The sequence below is a fragment of the Polistes fuscatus genome, unplaced genomic scaffold (assembly GCF_010416935.1).
Source record: "Polistes fuscatus isolate 324 unplaced genomic scaffold, CU_Pfus_HIC Scaffold9, whole genome shotgun sequence".
NCBI classification, from domain to species: Eukaryota; Metazoa; Arthropoda; class Insecta; order Hymenoptera; family Vespidae; genus Polistes; species Polistes fuscatus.
In genome coordinates, this window is record NW_025113173.1 from 3723216 (window position 1) to 3741247 (window position 18032).

The 18032-nt window shown below is 31.9% G+C and overlaps 1 protein-coding gene across 1 annotated transcript in view; it reads right to left on the bottom strand.

Annotated features, from left to right (window-relative positions):
* Positions 1 to 2371: 2371 nt before the first annotated feature.
* Positions 2372 to 18032, bottom strand: part of LOC122525708 (protein CEPU-1-like) — a 30078-nt gene continuing 14417 nt past the window's right edge. Inside the window, exons 4-7 of the mRNA XM_043648630.1 lie at positions 13548 to 13676; positions 12873 to 13010; positions 10277 to 10435; positions 2372 to 3932 (exon numbers count right to left, since the gene is read on the bottom strand). Of these exons, the coding sequence (XP_043504565.1) occupies positions 3673 to 3932; positions 10277 to 10435; positions 12873 to 13010; positions 13548 to 13676 (686 nt within the window). The 3' untranslated portion in view covers positions 2372 to 3672. The remainder of the gene's footprint in view (positions 3933 to 10276; positions 10436 to 12872; positions 13011 to 13547; positions 13677 to 18032) is intronic.

Here is an 18032-nt window from a genome sequence, read left to right on the forward strand (position 1 = left end):
AACTCTTCCTCGTACTCGTTTCTCGTCGCTTTTTATCCTCTTCATATTTTTTTCATGCTTTTTTTTGTTTCTTTTTTTTTTTCTCGCGAGACTTATTCTCGCAAACGCCATAGCATGGTGTATAGTAAAAAACGTCCGATGAAAATATTATACCATGGCAAATTTGTAAAACAGAAGAAGAAGCTTCGTATATTAATCGAAACGAGAGGGTTTGTTCGGTGAGGGTAAGAAAAAAATAAATATATAGGAGAAGAGAAGAAGAAGTAGAAGGAAGAAGAAAGAAAAAAAATGGAGAAAGGCAAAGAAGCCATTATGCTAATTTTAAGATCGGACATGTAAACGATCCACGTTCCGAGCCGAGATGTTCTACCGGACGGTGGAAGAATTGTTCTGAAGAATTCATCCCTTGGGTATCGCGAGAAACCGTTTGCGATTCGGTTCGGTTCGGTTCGGGGTTAGCCGAAAAATCCTCGGAAGCTTTAGCCAAGCTATGTATGTGGCTCGTATTTTCGCAAACGATGCGAAAAAGATACGTGAGCGTGCCGCGAACTTGTTCGAATTCTCCGAGGTATCCTCCTATCCACCCAATACCGAAACGTAGTGGTCCTGTATAAATCGAGCGGGAAATTTGAACGACCGAGTTGATCTTCTTTTATCGTAGAAAGTTATTTAACATAAAATAATTATAAAATAATTCATCACATGTATTAAATAGAACGGGGAACAAAGTGGAATAAAATCTGTCGAAGTAAATGAACTTCAGTATTTTCTATAGCTTAATTAATATCCAGATGATCGATAATTTATCGCACAGAAAACGGGAGTTGTAAGAATCAAGAAGAGTTCATATGCATTTATCGAAATTTTCTAACCACTTCGATAGAAGTAAGGTAGCGCATGTTAATTGCTAAGTCATGATATAGAAATATCCATTTTCCTTGAGGGCTAAATGAAAGATATACACACGTTTATGGAATACCATCTATGCCTAAACAAGGTTTCTGTCTTGTCTTTAGGTATTAGATAAAATTAGTAAGCCTTTGGCAAAATGTGAAAACATCGATCGATAAGAGAATAACAAACCACCGTGTGGTAGTGGGGGGGGGCGGTTTAAGTTGAAACTATGTTACGGGTATACCTATATCCATCCGACGTCATTTCAAAGACTATAGAGAGAAAAGTATAGTCAAGGAACGGATGACTGGTTCCTAATCGATTTTTCTACGATATCGTTGAAGAAAGATTGAGTGGAATTAATGATAAGTTCGTGATTAATCGTTCGATTCTTTTGTAAGAGATTAAATGTTAGATTAATACACATATACAAGAGTCTATTCAATTAGTAATTTATCACTGTAGAAACCACGGCGTTCCCTTTTTAAGAAGACGTCAATGTTCAATGCTATCGTGCTTTCTACTATAACCGCACGTTCATCTTCCGATTATTATATATCGGGAACGTAAGGTACGCAGTTTGTTTACAAGCCGTCTCGCGCAGCTTCACGGAGATGCCTTTGTTATCGCCAGCTCTTTCGTTCCATAACCGTCCGAAGGGATTCGTGCCGATGATGTACGAGCCGGCTTATGGAGAAAAGCCCTTTTTTCCCCTCGTTACTCGAAAGTGCGCTGCCAACTTCCATAATAATTCTTTCCCGAATATCATCATTGCGCCTTTGCTCTTCGTTATCGTCGATTCGATGCTTTTCCTTACGATCTATGGTCTTGGTTTGTGCTATGATCAATATTTCTCCTATGAAAAATAATGGGGTATGTCTCGTATATTTTTTTTTTTTCTTATAACCGCATACATCAATTTTTTTTCTATTTAAGATTATTGTTTCAATGTTAATAATAACACAGAAAGTATTGATTTATTGGAATATATTATTTTATTCAATAAAATTTATATTATGATTTATAGTATGTATCGAGAGAAGCTTTCATTTCGATATATCATTATTATCATCTTTGTTAAAGCGTTCAATATTTTCTTGTTATAGAATATAAAACATTTTGTGTTGACAGAATAATCAACTAACTTTGAACGACAAAAGATAAAACTTGTAACAATTTTTTTACATCGATAAGATCAAAAGATAGTATTATCAAAGGTAATATTAATAATGAATACCTACTTATTAAAATTATTAGCAGTCGGTATATTATCATTGATCTTACCATTCGAGTAAAGAGTTAGTAGAAAGTGACATTAACGACCATTCGTTACTTGAAAAACTACCTTTACCATCGTCGATAAGGCAGGTATCTAACTTACCAACTAGTGGTAACCTTTACTGTTTAAATAAAATTTTTTTTTTTTTTTTAACGAATCAGGAAGTACGAAATAAAATACTTGAAACGTAACAACAAGTAACAGTTAGTAGTCTAACATTTATTGCCGAATTACACGATTAAGTACATCGTATTTACAGAAGGATAGATAGATTTCTCACGTTCACAAATGCAAAAACTAACGCAACGTCGTTCTTACAGCTTAACGTATTTACATGTCCCTGAGGCTTAATCTACAATATCGTTCACACATTGTTATTGTACAATATCAATTGCTCTATGCTTCGAAAGCAACGATCAACGCGTTTATAATCTATTCAACCTATTGGATTATCACATATCTCTACGTGTATTTACATCGTACACAGTGGTAATCATTATCACAAAATACGCAAGCTAAGTTGATAAGTTCTTAAAATTAATGGACTGTGTGCTAATGGATTGACGATCATCACGTTCTCGACTGAAATATTTTTCATGTCCATTGGGGGGATAATATATTAACGCATCATTGTATTATATTATAATAAAGAATGATTATTATCGAGGCAGTTTATCAATGATGCGAGAAATATTATCGGATCTTCTAGTTTACCAAAACAGTTTCGCTTTATTTTTTCTTCATCTTTCTCATAAACGGGATTAGATAAAAAATTATTGTCATTGTACTGTAACTTAATAGGATAATCTACTATCTATATATATAATATATATATAGAGTATATAATGTAAGAGTAATATTATGCGATAGCACACATTACTTATATCGATTTAATCCTGTAATACAAAGACACGAAGCTTTACAATTGGTAAGGACGTTTCGTACGATCGTCGTAGATCCTCGATGACAAAAACGTAATAAGTAATAACTTAAAAGAAGTTTCTTTTTTCTTGTCGGGGGAAGAGAGGATCGTTACACGGCTAGATAAACTCTACTCTTCGTATCCTTCGTTTCTCATAGATCTTTTTTAACCCCTTTTCATAATCTAAGAGCTTCAATTTATGATATCTTTCATATCTCTGGAGACTTTAAACGGTCATAGGTAATCTTGCACGATCTTCTTGGAGAAACGAAAAACGCACAAAGCGTGGAACTCTTGATTAAAGATTTCCTAGTTTTTCTTCTTCACTTTCTTCTATTCTCTTCTATTCACTTCTCTTTTATTTTCTTCCTTCCTTCCTTTCTTTTTCGTATGTTTTTGGAAAACTTCCCGTTAAGCAATTCTCGGAAGTTCGAAGTTTCCAACAGGAATCGACAAATTTGCGATTCGTCGTGGGAGGAACCATAGAATCGAGGAAAAATCTATTCGTTCTCAAAAATTGTCGAAATTCTTTAACGTCGAGGGGAGGATGACAACGACAGAAAAGGGGGTCGGTCGTCTACGTCGATAATCCACCAAGAACGATACCAACGAATACTATGATACCGAGATTTACGTAGATGCGCTGACGATGAAAGCACGAGGATGCTGTGGCCGATTGAAAATCCAGTTGCTCTTCGCCGCTATCCAAATTTCCCTTCGACATGGGCTCGTCCCTCATGCCGGCAGCTTTTTTCTCGTTACTGTGATCCAGTTTCCAAGAATTCTTCGAATCCCGTCGAGTACCTGGCCGTCTCGTTGTTGGTTGCCTGTCAATTCCTATAAAAAAAAAACTGATGTGTGTACTTATGTACGCACGTAAGAAGTTATACTTCTTTGCCGTACCAAAACGAACATAACCTCAATAACCTCAAAAATAACTTCAAAAAAAAACTTCAAAGAAAAAAATTAGAAATATAATAATAAATTTTTTAAAATCTTGCGTAAATAGTAAGAGACGATTATTTTGTAGAATTACAGTTATCATTTTATTTTTTAACCAGTAAACATAATAAAAATATATAACTTTAATAGTAATAAATAACAATTATAGATACTTTAATCATTAAAAATTTCATGCAAAAAATTTAATTAATTCAATAAAAATTTAAATTATTTCAATAAAAACTGGTGTGTGTACTTATGTACGCACGTAAGAAGTTATACTTCTTTGTCGTACCAAAACGAACATAACCTCAATAACCTCAAAAATAACTTCAAAAAAAACTTCAAAGAAAAAAATAACCTAAAAAAAAATAATTATTATTATATATATATATAAAGAAAGAATAAAAAAAAGAAAAAGAAAATATCAAAATATAAATATCAGTCCACACTAAATATAAGAGAGATATATCGAATTACTTGACGCGTCAACAGCCATGGCGCGGTTACAGCATTAGTTCTCGTTTCGATCATTTAAGTAAAGCAGCGCTGAGTACGATTAATATTTGGATGGGTGACCCGTTTGAGAAAAAAGGGGGAAGAAGAAGAGAAGACAACTTCATGCCGTATACTTGAAATCGCTTTGCCGCGCGTCGTAAATACAGACAAACTTCATGGTGTCGTTTTTTCCAGACGCTAGGAACATGTAATGGCTCCCCATTACATTTTCCCCAACGCGCCAAAAGAAGTATAACTTCAAAAATTTTTAAAAATAATTAACAAAATAACGTTCGAGGTAAAACAAAGGAGGGAAGGAAACAAAACAAAAAAATATATATATATTTAAATTTAAATTTATTCAACGCAAACGAATTTAAATATCGCACGAGAAAAAAAGAGAGAGAGAGAAAAAATAAAAGTTTAAAAATCAACTTAAATGTCATTTCACATCGATAAGCTTTTATCCATGTTGTCGATAACTTGTCGTTATTTTCTCCTCCCTCTTCCTCTCTTTGTTTGTTTCTTTCTCTCTCTCTCTCTCTTTTTAACTATGCTTTTACGCGCATAACAAATGTTTATTTTAACGAAAGCATTATTTGCGGACAATAATGTATAGCATTTGGACCATGAGGGATTTAGGCCATTTGCGTAACGAATATTAAGTTCGATTGCGAATAAATACGATAGGAGGAGGAGAGTTTTTGATAGAATTATTAAAATTCGACGTGATAGACGTAGAGTGACGAGAATACGAGACTCAATCGTGCGAATGGAGTTATATGTATATTGAAAACAAAAAAAAAAGAAAAGAAAAACAAAAATAAAAAGCATGAGAGAAATAAATATAATCGAAAGAAATTGTCGTTTCACGACGATGACCACGCAAGTATTAGTAATAATAACAACAATAATAACAACAGTAGCAATAATCTTATTAACGATTATTAAAATCATAAGAAATATCTTGCCGAATCATACCCAACGATTTACTAAAACACCTCGATTAAAAATAAATAAAAATAAAAAGAAAAGAAAAAAAAACGGAATGACTGATGTATTGCGTTAGGGTTCTCGGTTAAAAGAATATTAAAGGGAAAACAAATCCCTAAATGGAATAATATTAATAAAGTTTGATGGAAAGTGACAGTAAATGAAGCTCAATCAACGTGGAATGATTAGTCGACACGATGTAGATATATCGACATTTTCAAAGAGTCTCCTCGATAAAAGCAGCACCACCACCAGCACCAGCACCAACAGCAGCAGCAACAACAGCAGAAGCAGCAAAAGCAATGGCAGCAACCGAGCTTGTTGTCGATCACGTTTATAGAGATAACCTTTAACGTCCGTCGAATCGTACACCGTGGGAAGCCACTTTGCGTCGAATCGTGTTCGAACGAAACGAACGGGGTGAAAATGGCGAATCGAGATATTGGGTAAAACCTGTCGACGAGTAATAACCGGGAAAATAATCGGCCAAGCTACTGCTGCTGGACTTTCCCGGATGTGCTTTACTGCTTTGACGTATTGGAACGTCGTCGTCGGGCCGAAACGTTTTCCACAAAATCCCCGATAGATAGAGAAAGGAATAAAGAGAAAGAGAAAGAAAGGGTTGGTTGGATGGTTGGTTGGTTGGTTGGTTGGAAAGATAAAGAGAGATAGAAATAGTGATAGAAGGGGGCTAAAGAGTGGGAGGGAGGGAGGGAGGAGGGCTCTTGTCACTTGCACGCTTCGTCGAAATGTCGAGAGTTCTGCAACGATATTAATTCCTTCTCTCCACATTCGAGGCATTCGCGAAAACGCGCGTTTTCTAATTAATCGTTTGAAATAACAGATGCTCTCTCTCTCAACCGCGGACGGAGTATTCTCGTCTATTCGTTCGATCGGATAAAAAGGGAGAAGGGTACACCCTACGTTGGTAGGTAGATAGGCAGGGTACGTTCAACCATCGACTCCATTGTGGTCGATCTCCTCGAATAAAAAAAGAAAAAAAAGAAAAAAGAAAAAAAAAGAAGAAAAATAAATCTCCGCATGTGCTTTTTCATTTAACACTCGAGCTTTGCTCCTTTTTTTTTTCTTTTTTTTTTTTTATTATTATTGTTTTATCTTTTCACTTTTATATTCCTTTTTTGTTTTTGTTTATCGACAATATCATCTCTCCCGGAGGGAAACTTTCAAAGAATTTTACGACGAGAGGGAAAAAAATCGTATTTTCTTTTTTTTTCTTTTCTTTCTTGTTCTTTTTTTTTCTTTCTTCTTTTGGTTTTCAATTGATAACAGATTTTAGCGATCGGGGGACGGACGCACGGTTTAATTGATATTTTATGTTATGACAGAGCGAAGATCTATTACTTTTTATTGATTTTATTCGATTTTTGTCAACCCCTTCGTCAGGATTAAAACAAGCACATTCTCTCTCTCTCTCTCTCTCTTCTTTGGTCAGATTGGTAAATAAAATTCAAGAGTGGAATCTGTTTTAATTGAAATTTCAATCGAAATCATATTTTGCATTCGATTATTAAACATATATATATATATTGACGATAGGAATCGTATAACTTATGAATATATGAAATATTCATCGAAAAGTTTAAACGCGTTAATTGCATTTAGGTTTGATTATATTAAATACGATATTACTATTTGTTACAATGTAAAATATAATTGAGACTAATATCCTGTATTATTTTCAAAAGGAACTTTCAATTACATGCTCGAATCAAAAAGTCAATTTCCATCTTCCTATTTTTCATTTTATTTTTTAAATCCTGATATATAATATATACTTCTTATCTATTAACATCAACATTTATCATATAAATTTGTACATTAGATTTATATTTTATTATCGAATCAACGAGAAATGTAATTTTGAAATTATTACGATTAGAGATTAGAATAATATTTATTAATCTATACGTGCTAAAATATAGGACGATAAAGGAGAAGAAAAAGAGAGAAAACGAAGGAAGGACCATTAGAAACGCATCAAACGTTGAGCTCACATTTATTAGCATACCATTGTTTCATCTCCTTCGAAGCGTAACATGGTTTCATTAATGAATGCGTCGGCGTAGAGGTTAAGATGTCGAAACTGCTCTTCCGTCTTGCTGCAATTAGCGGCTAATGCTTTCTCTAATAATACCACGAGATTCCTAATCGTTCGAGCGTGAAGCAATTAGGGAATAACTCGTAACACATCCCGACAGATTATAAAAGGACTTGTGTTTATTTTCAGACGTTTAAATATAATAACGTTATCTCTCTCATTGATTTTATTTAAATAAATTGTATAAAAACGATAAACGTATTAGGAAGAAGAAAGGATAAACAACGCGTGGGAGTTAATATTTCCTGATTTCAAGTATTAGATCCCTTAAAGTACTCATAGACTGTGCGTAACATGAGAAACTTGGAGGCAACCATCTTCTATCCTTTTCTATTCCGTGTCGACCGATAATTCTCAGCTCCCGGCATTACTCCCAGAGAGATTCCCAATGAAGTTAACGGACTTGTGCGGAACATATAATCCGTGGTACGTTCTCCTTGGTAATTATTGATAATGATATTAAACCGTAGACTTTCGTGGATGAAGAAAGGCAAAAGGGGGGAAAGTTCAGACTTAAGAATAACACGGGAATGATTTATAATAATAATCAAACGATAAAACTAACTCAAATTAGGTCTTATTTAGAATAAGTGTGGGATGCGAGCGTCTCCAAGCCAAACACTTAAATAGGCATTCGTGAAGAGATTGGACGGTGAGCCGTGGATAGCTCAGTGGTTAAAAGCAGTCGCTCGGAAAGCGGAAATCCGGGTTCGAATCCTCCCGGTCCAGTCAGTTCAACGGTCCAATTTTTTTCATGAATCCTACATAAGTATATCATCTTTCTATTTATCTATATTAATAGCTAGATAAACGTGCTTAACCTCCTAGACGATGATCAAAATTCCTAGGTAAAGTGAGCTAACGTAAAGCAGGTAGAAGCAATTATCGATATTCTATCATACGACAGGAGAGAGTATGACGAGGTTCTCTCGGTATTTATATTTGCAATTAGCAATAATTAAGTGCCCTACAGGCTCGCGCATTTCCCAACCCTAAGTGTCCTTTTCTCTTTCGCACACCCGTTCATTCTCCCTCTCTCTCTTTCTCTTTCATTCGCGTGCGTTTTCTCCCTTCCTAGCAGTCACACATTGCCTCTTATACGTGAGAGTATCTTTAATTAGAGGAATCGATCAAATGAACGCGCAGAGTCAAACGAAAGGACGTTGAATGGCCCGGCTTTTCTAGCCAAGCTACGGCTGCCACTCGAACGTAGAATGTGAGTGAGTGAGAGAAAGAGAGAGAGAACCCGAATGAAATATAACGTCGAACCAACGTGATTTGACGTAACTCGACGTATACGAATTCGCGATGATTTCTATTAGCCTCCACTCGGAAGGATTTTATTCCAATTCCCCCTCTCGCCAATTCCGTATTTAGTGCTTCTATCGTTCTCTTTCTTTCGAACCCTTTTAAATATTTCCCATTCTATCAGCGAACCCCTTAGCGATTTCTATCGCGTTAGGCGTTTAATCACAATAATTTGTATAGTCGACGTTAATTAAATATCTCGCACTTCTTCGTTCTTTGATTTTTTTTCCTTTTTCTTGTTCTTTTTCTTTTTTATTCCTATTTTTCTCTTTCTCTATTATCATTCCGATCGATTTAACATTAAAGCCAACGCGTATATTGTACGTACGATTTTATAAATATGTTAAATACAAACGTGGAACCAATCTATCGATTTACTTTTCCTCCCGTATAGAAATTTTGTTTAAAGAAATCAGTACGATTATATACGTATTATTCATTAAATTCATTACCTTGATCGAAAATAAATACCTTGACGAATGAAACGAGCTAATGAAATAAGCTTAATGTTGAAATTTTACAAGCAAGCAAGCAAGCAAGCAAGCAAGCAATTCTGTTTTTATCGTGGATATAAGAAAACAAAAAGAAAAATAAAAAGAAGAAGAAAGAAAGAGAAAGAAGGAAGGAAGGAAAGTAAGGGTTGTTTAACCAGTCAACGTGCTCCTTCGTACATGAGACGCCTAAGTGAACTCGGGCACAGGACCCAGAACTCACACAAAGTACAGCCGAGATTGAGGTAATTACGCCGAGGAGGTTATATCGATCGACGATAAACCGATAAGTTATCCGGCTAAGGATCAGCCTTGCGGTTTAACATCAGCCGTTGTACTAGAAATAAGTCTCATAGGACTACTACTACTACTACTACTATTGCTATTACTACTACAATCACTTCTCTCATAATTTTTGTTTTTTTTCATTAGAATTTTAATCATACTATCTACACACATTTCCATCAGCTAAATATACCTATTTAGTAACAATAAACAAACGGAGATTGTTTACTTCGATTATCGAAGGTAATAAGAATAAATGCATTAATGAAGTAATTCATTAATTAATTAATAACACTAAACGTACCCTGATTTTTCTATCTTAAAAACAAACATATATTTTTTTTATATGGAATAAAATTTCAGTTAATTTGATAACGAATATATTAATACACAATCTTTTACTTAGAAATGAATATTGTACACTTTATATGTTTCCGCAGAATACTTTAGAAATTACATTTGACCGATCACGATACGTTTAGTATTAATCAACAATACCATAACATTTTCAAAACCCCATATTATATTTGATCGAACATACTCACTGTAAACTTTGATCTTGCTATCTGTCTCGCCCAACGAATTCGTCGATATGCATCGAAACGATCCAAAATCCTGTGCACGTACCGATTTTATAGTCAACCTCATCGTTGTCTTGTATCCTTTATAACCTTTTGATATCGTTTCAACTTCGTAATGATTGTCTGTGGAAATATTCAAAATTGATCTTCATTAATTAACAAGATTTTTATTCCCCCCACCTCTCTCTCTCTCTCTCACTCTCTCTTTCTTACTTTCCTTTGATAAAAAATCATTCATTCGAGTAAAACGATACTTTTCGACTTTTTAACGAGATATCTAAATACGATGTTCCAGTTTAAACGGCAACATGATTATAATTCGTAATTAACAAGAGAAAGAGAGAGAGAGAGTGTGAGAGAGAGAAGGAGAGCACAAGTTTACGACCGAACGGACGCCCGATGGCACTTCTTCGTCCGTGCGCATTTAAATCGTATAACTTCGTGCCGATGTAATTACGTTTGTCGCTCGTTAAAAAGCTAATTTGTTATATAGCAGTGATCCGCGAAATAGCTAGGAGGACAGGCACTTGGCGGTAACTACGAATAATCGAAATACGTAGTGCTTCACTAGCTCTACCGTTACTATAAAGTTTACATTTTTCTTCTCTCGTCCCTCTCGTTTATAAAAGGTAGAAAAAAAGAAAAGAAAAAAAAGAGAGAGAGAAGAAAAAAAAGTTTCGCTCAATTTTTCTTCCACGTCCGAGCGTCATTTTGACGCGAATGAAAAACGATTTTTTAAATTATGGGAAAAAGCAAAATAAAACGTATTTTAGAAAAAAGGAAAATAAACGACTGATATTAAAACTTTGATTAATTAAAAAAAAAACACATAAACACACACGAACACAGAAAAAAAGAATAAAGTAATGGACGGTCTTAATGGATTTTCGAAAATTTTGAAATAAAAAATATTCAAAGTGAAATCATTGAAAATCGTAATTATATAAGAAAATGTAGAAACTATGATTAATTAAAACTATGATTAATTAAAAAACAACACACAGACACGTACACAAAAAAATGAATAAAGTAATAGACGGTCTTAATGTATTTTCGAAAATTTCGAACAAAAAATAATATTCAAAGTGAAATCATCAAATCATTGAAACTATGATTAATTAAAAACAACACATACACACGTACACAGAAAAATAAATAAAATAATATAAATAAATAAAGTCTTAATGTATTTTCGAAAATTTCGAAGAAAAAAAAATATTCAAAGTGAAATCATTGAAAATCGTAATTATATAAGAAAATGTAAAAGTGTGTCAGGATAATGGATTCTTGAAGTTTCTATAATTTAGAAAAGATGGCAAAGAGGTACCTTCCCTCTCTCTCTCTTTCTCTCATTCTGGTTCTTATGAAATAATTCAATTATTGTCAATAAGAGAAATGGAGTGTAATCTTAGCGTCTTAAGGTATAACGCTGCTTCACTTGCCCTTAACCTCTGGCTGTTATCGCAAAGGCGCTTGGATGCAATTACGGCTAAGTCTTTATGTTGGTGCAGTGTGTAATTAGAGCGAGCCACATTAGCGACACTCGTGTGAGCGTTTTACCACGAAACGTATCTTCGCTCGAACGTTGTGGAAGACACAAAAAAATAAAGAAAAAGGAGAAGAGAGAAAGAGAGAGAGAGAGAATACGAAAATGATGCTAAAATAAAATAATTAAATGTTCTCATTTATTATTAATCAACGTGTTCCTGTAACGGGGTGTCTCGTTAAATTTATTTTGACGATTGATGATTGGTGTTTAGTAACAATAAAATGACGTTTATCTTATTTTTACAGAATTGAAAGTGAATTGTCATTATACTATAAATCGATAGAACGTGAAATTAAATGAAATAAAAATGAATATTATTTATAATTTATTATAATTTAAATTATTGTTATTTAATGAGAAAAAATCAGATTAGGGAAAGAATTATTTTGTTAAAAAATAAAGAGAAAGAAGAAGAGAGAGAGAGAGAGAGAGAGAATACGAAAATGATGCTAAAATAAAATAACTAAATGTTCTCATTTATTATTAATCAACGTGTTCCTGTAACGGGGTGTCTCGTTAAATTTATTTTGACGATTGATGATTGGTGTTTAGTAACAATAAAATGACGTTTATCTTATTTTTACAGAATTGAAAGTGAATTGTCATTATACTATAAATCGATAAAACGTGAAATTAAATGAAATAAAAATGAATATTATTTATAATTTATTATAATTTAAATTATTGTTATTTAATGAGAAAAAATCAGATTAGGGAAAGAATTATTTTGTTAATACTTTTAAAAGCTATTATTGATCTTTCTTATAAAATAATGGCAAGTAAATTCAGAATAGTAATTAAATATAAATACCCTATGTTTAAAAAATAGACACGTGAATAAGAAAACGGTAAAAAATAGATTGCAACTGAGCAGGTTCCCCTGCTGGTTGCAAGGTTGACCCTATTTTCCAATAGGGTCATGTAAATTTGTATTAATTGACCAATCGATATGAATAACGAAAGAGATTCCCTTATAATATTATTTTAACAATCTTATTATTCCAAACTCACCGTTAGCGATAGTCTCATTAGTTGGCCTAGTCCAATAACTTATTGGTCTAGGATAAGCCTCGCTTTGACATTCGAGAACAAGTCTTTTCCCTTCGTAGGCACCAACCAATTGTTTTTCGATCCAAACCATAGGTGGAACTGCGTGAAAAGTAAGTGAAAAATGATGACGATGTTGATTATAATTAAAAAGAGAGAGAAAGAGAGATAGAGAGAGAGAAGAAAAGATAATGAAAATCTCTTGGTTTCAAATGGTCGGAAAGTTATCTATTAAAATGAGGAAAATATGTTAAGAGAGAAGAAACGAGTCTTTGAGTGTCTTAAACGAACAAGCTAGCAAGGTAGCTGGTGACATTGCACGTCGGAATCCCGCCTGGAGGCAGGAAGAATTTAGAAGATGGTTCTTCAAGCTCACCGAGGAAACAATGCTCCTTCTCTGGATCAGCCATTCACACTGTGGCGTCTGCCCCAAGTGCCGTCATTACGAGGTACGCGACTCGAGAGAGATTCGCGGCCACGTTGTCGGGCTTTTAAATTGCCTTTGAAACCAAGAGAGAAAGAAACTGAGAGAAAGAGAAAGAAAAAGAATGTGGGAGAGAGGGTGAAGTAAGGGAGATGAGGGAAAAGTAAGGAATGTTGGATGAAGAGGAAGACTTGGACTAGTCGTTTCGTACGTACAGTGAACAATGAGAACGATCCTCTTGCTGACGGTTGGGGGTACTCCGTTCGATGCTATGCACAAGTATGGTCCCATGTGGAGTCGAGTGACACCCGTTATTTCCAGATGTGGACCTTCGATACTCGTTACTGAAACAGATAACACATTTATCTAACACCGTTATATTATCTCACTCCGACAATACATATACCACTTTTATTTCTTATTCTGTTATAAGAAAAGATTGAATTTTCGATTCATGAATAAAGAATTTTCTCTATGTCAGTAAGAAAATATACTAGACGTTTCTTTTTAATGAAATCTTATTATAGCTGACCCGACTGAAACCTTTAATTGAAATGTTGTCTACGTTTTTCCCCAGTCTCTCTATTCGATTTCAACATTTTATTCGGGAATTTTTCTTTGAATTTGGGTCGAATGGGTAACATTCATTTTCATTATTAGAATGAGAAGAGAAAACGAATGATGTATGAGTAAGTTTTTAATATTTGATTACTCTTAAATTCGTAGTCTCTTTGATAGTAATGATTCTGAGTATTAGAGAAGATATTGATAGAGAAGAAGTTAATTTGAATTCATAAAAAAGAGAGTAATAAGGTGATTATTTTTAAATTATAAAAATATAAATTCGTATGTATAGTAATAAATTAGTAATTAATAAATGCACGTATTATAATAATATAACGATTATTAAATATTACAATTAAATATAATTAAAAATTAAATAACAATACTAGTTACTTTTCAGTAATAGACAAACACATTTAACACATTGCGTATAAAGTTCTGTTCATTCAACGTGTCTCTGAAATTCACAGATTTTCAGGTGCACCGGAAAGCTTAACTGTAATTCACGAAACACACCACTTCTTTTATTCGTATTTATAAATTCTTAAATACATCTACAAATATTCATTATTTATTTTAACCCAAATTTTCATAAAAATTTCATCAAATTACTCTCGATTCGTATAAAAAAAAATAGAATTCTCGTGACTGATATAAAATGTTATTTTCGGAAAGAAAATGTGAAATTCTGTCAATTTATTTCGAGAAAGAAAAAATGACAGAAGTAAAAATACAATTATGTTTGAGAAAAGATCTGAAGTGAAATAAAAAAATACAATGATGTTTAAGAAAAGATCTCAAGTGAAATAAACAAATACAATGATGTTTGAGAAAAGATCTCAAGTCAAATAAACAAATACAATGATGTTTAAGAAAAGATCTCAAGTGAAATAAACAAATACAATGATGTTTAAGAAAAGATCTAAAGTGAAATAAAAAAATACAATGATGTTTAAGAAAAGATCTCAAGTGAAATAAACAAATACAATGATGTTTAAGAAAAGATCTGAAGTGAAATAAACAAATACAATGATGTTTGAGAAAAGATCTCAAGTCAAATAAACAAATACAATGATGTTTAAGAAAAGATCTCAAGTGAAATAAACAAATACAATGATGTTTAAGAAAAGATCTAAAGTGAAATAAAAAAATACAATGATGTTTAAGAAAAGATCTCAAGTGAAATAAACAAATACAATGATGTTTAAGAAAAGATTTCAAGTGAAATAAAAATACAATGATGTTTAAGAAAAGATCTCAAATGAAATAAACAAATCCAATGATGTTTAAGAAAAGATCTGAAGTGAAATAAAAAAAATACAATGATGTTTAAGAAAAGATCTGAAGTGAAATAAAAATGTACAATGACGTTTAAGAAAAGATCTCAAGTGAAATAAAAAAATACAATGATGTTTAAGAAAAGATCTGAAGTGAAATAAACAAATACAATGATGTTTAAGAAAAGATCTGAAGTGAAATAAACAAATACAATGATGTTTAAGAAAAGATCTCAAGTGAAATAAACAAATACAATGATGTTTGAGAAAAGATCTCAAGTGAAATAAACAAATACAATGATGTTTAAGAAAAGATCTCAAGTGAAATAAACAAATACAATGATGTTTAAGAAAAGATCTAAAGTGAAATAAAAAAATACAATGATGTTTAAGAAAAGATCTCAAGTGAAATAAACAAATACAATGATGTTTAAGAAAAGATCTCAAGTGAAATAAAAAAATACAATGATGTTTAAGAAAAGATCTCAAGTGAAATAAACAAATACAATGATGTTTAAGAAAAGATCTGAAGTGAAATAAACAAATACAATGATGTTTAAGAAAAGATCTCAAGTGAAATATAAAAATACAATAATGTTTAAGAAAAGATCTCAAGTGAAATAAAAAATACAATGATGTTTGAGAAAAGATCTCAAGTAAAATAAACAAATACAATGATGTTTAAGAAAAGATTTCAAGTGAAATAAACAAATACAACGATGTTTAAGAAAAGATCTCAAGTGAAATAAAAAAATACAATGATGTTTAAGAAAAGATCTCAAGTGAAATAAAAAAATACAATGATGTTTAAGAAAAGATCTCAAGTGAAATAAACAAATACAATGATGTTTAAGAAAAGATCTCAAGTGAAATAAAAAAATACAATGATGTTTAAGAAAAGATCTCAAGTGAAATAAACAAATACAATGATGTTTGAGAAAAGATCTCAAGTGAAATAAACAAATACAATGATGTTTAAGAAAAGATCTCAAGTGAAATAAAAAAATACAATGATGTTTAAGAAAAGATCTCAAGTGAAATAAAAAATACAATGATGTTTAAGAAAAGATCTCAAGTGAAATAAACAAATACAATGATGTTTAAGAAAAGATCTCAAGTGAAATAAAAAAATACAATGATGTTTAAGAAAAGATCTCAAGTGAAATAAACAAATACAATGATGTTTAAGAAAAGATCTCAAGTGAAATAAACAAATACAATGATGTTTAAGAAAAGATCTGAAGTGAAATAAAAAAATACAATGATGTTTGAGAAAAGATCTCAAGTGAAATAAAAAAATACAATGATGTTTAAGAAAAGATCTGAAGTGAAATAAAAAAGTACAATGATGTTTGAGAAAAGATCTCAAGTGAAATAAAAAAATACAATGATGTTTGAGAAAAGATCTGAAGTGAAATAAAAAAATACAATGATGCTTAAAAAATGATTTGAAGTGAAATAAAAACAAATACAATGATGTTTAAGAAATGATCTCAAGTGAAATAAAAAAATACAATGATGTTTAAGAAAAGATCTCAAGTGAAATATAAAAATATAATTTTTGTTTGGTTATCTACATGAATTTTCTATCGATATCATTATTACCATCGTTTTAAGGTTTTATAGTTACGAACGAACAGTGCACCGAACGATGAACTATATCGTAATCTAACAAATCGCGGACATTAAACGCAGCCGCGAACTCGAACGATTTTACAAAAAGCTTGATTTTACATATACACACACATATACGCACACATATACAGGTTTAACGTACACGCATACATAGTACTGGACTCCAGAGAGCTATTTCGCGTTTGATCGCATAGACCTCACCGTTATTATCCGCGTGATTTATATCCATTATTGCTATCTGTGCACACACACGCGTTGTAATATGTAATAGTAGTAGTAGTAGTAGTTGTAGTAGTACTAGTTGGTATATATAGAGTGTATCGCAAAAATATTCGTAACCATTTTTTCACTGTAAATTTAAAATAATTGATATTTGTAATACACGCAACATTTTAAATTCTTATAGCACGGAGAAACCTATTTTAGGATAATTCAAATGTTTAAATTGATATTAATTATATCGCAGTCAAATATTTTATTTCTTAGGTAAATATAGTTTTACTCGATTGATAATAAAATATTGGTCTAATTAATGTAATTGTGTAATTACGTAAGATATAATAAAAATACGAGATGATTATTTTGGTAAGTAATCTTTGATTGCATTTTTTAATATTTTTCAGACGATTGAGCATATTTCTTGGGACTGATATTTTTATCTATCTAATTAAAATTATATTTCTCTAACAATAAAATATTCTACTACTGTAAAATTAATATCAATTTAAAAGTTTAATTATTTTCAAATAGATTTCTGTCGATAAAAGTTTAGAAATATTGTATTACAACAAAATATTATATTGATTGTTTTTAATTGACTGCGAGGATAAGAGTATCCTTATAACTTACTGTATATCATCTATGTTAAGCCAAAAATCATTAATTAATAATTATACTAATCCGAGTTGTTGCTTTTAAAATTAATTTTTAATGAGAAAAATGTAGCTTTTACGTATTACTATTAATGCTTTATACGGATGAAGGAACACTTTCCATGGATTGTTTATAAAATTCGATGCAACGTAAGTTACATAAATTATTTTAGGGTCAAGAATAACGATTAGTGATTTTTAGCATGATCTCTGTAAACACGAAAGGAAAATCATGAAAAAGACGCACTAATAATTTAAATTGAATTATTAAATATCCTTTAATCTCGTTGATTTGAAAATTTGGACGAATTCTTCACGAAATTCGATGCAACGTAAGTTACATAAGTTATTT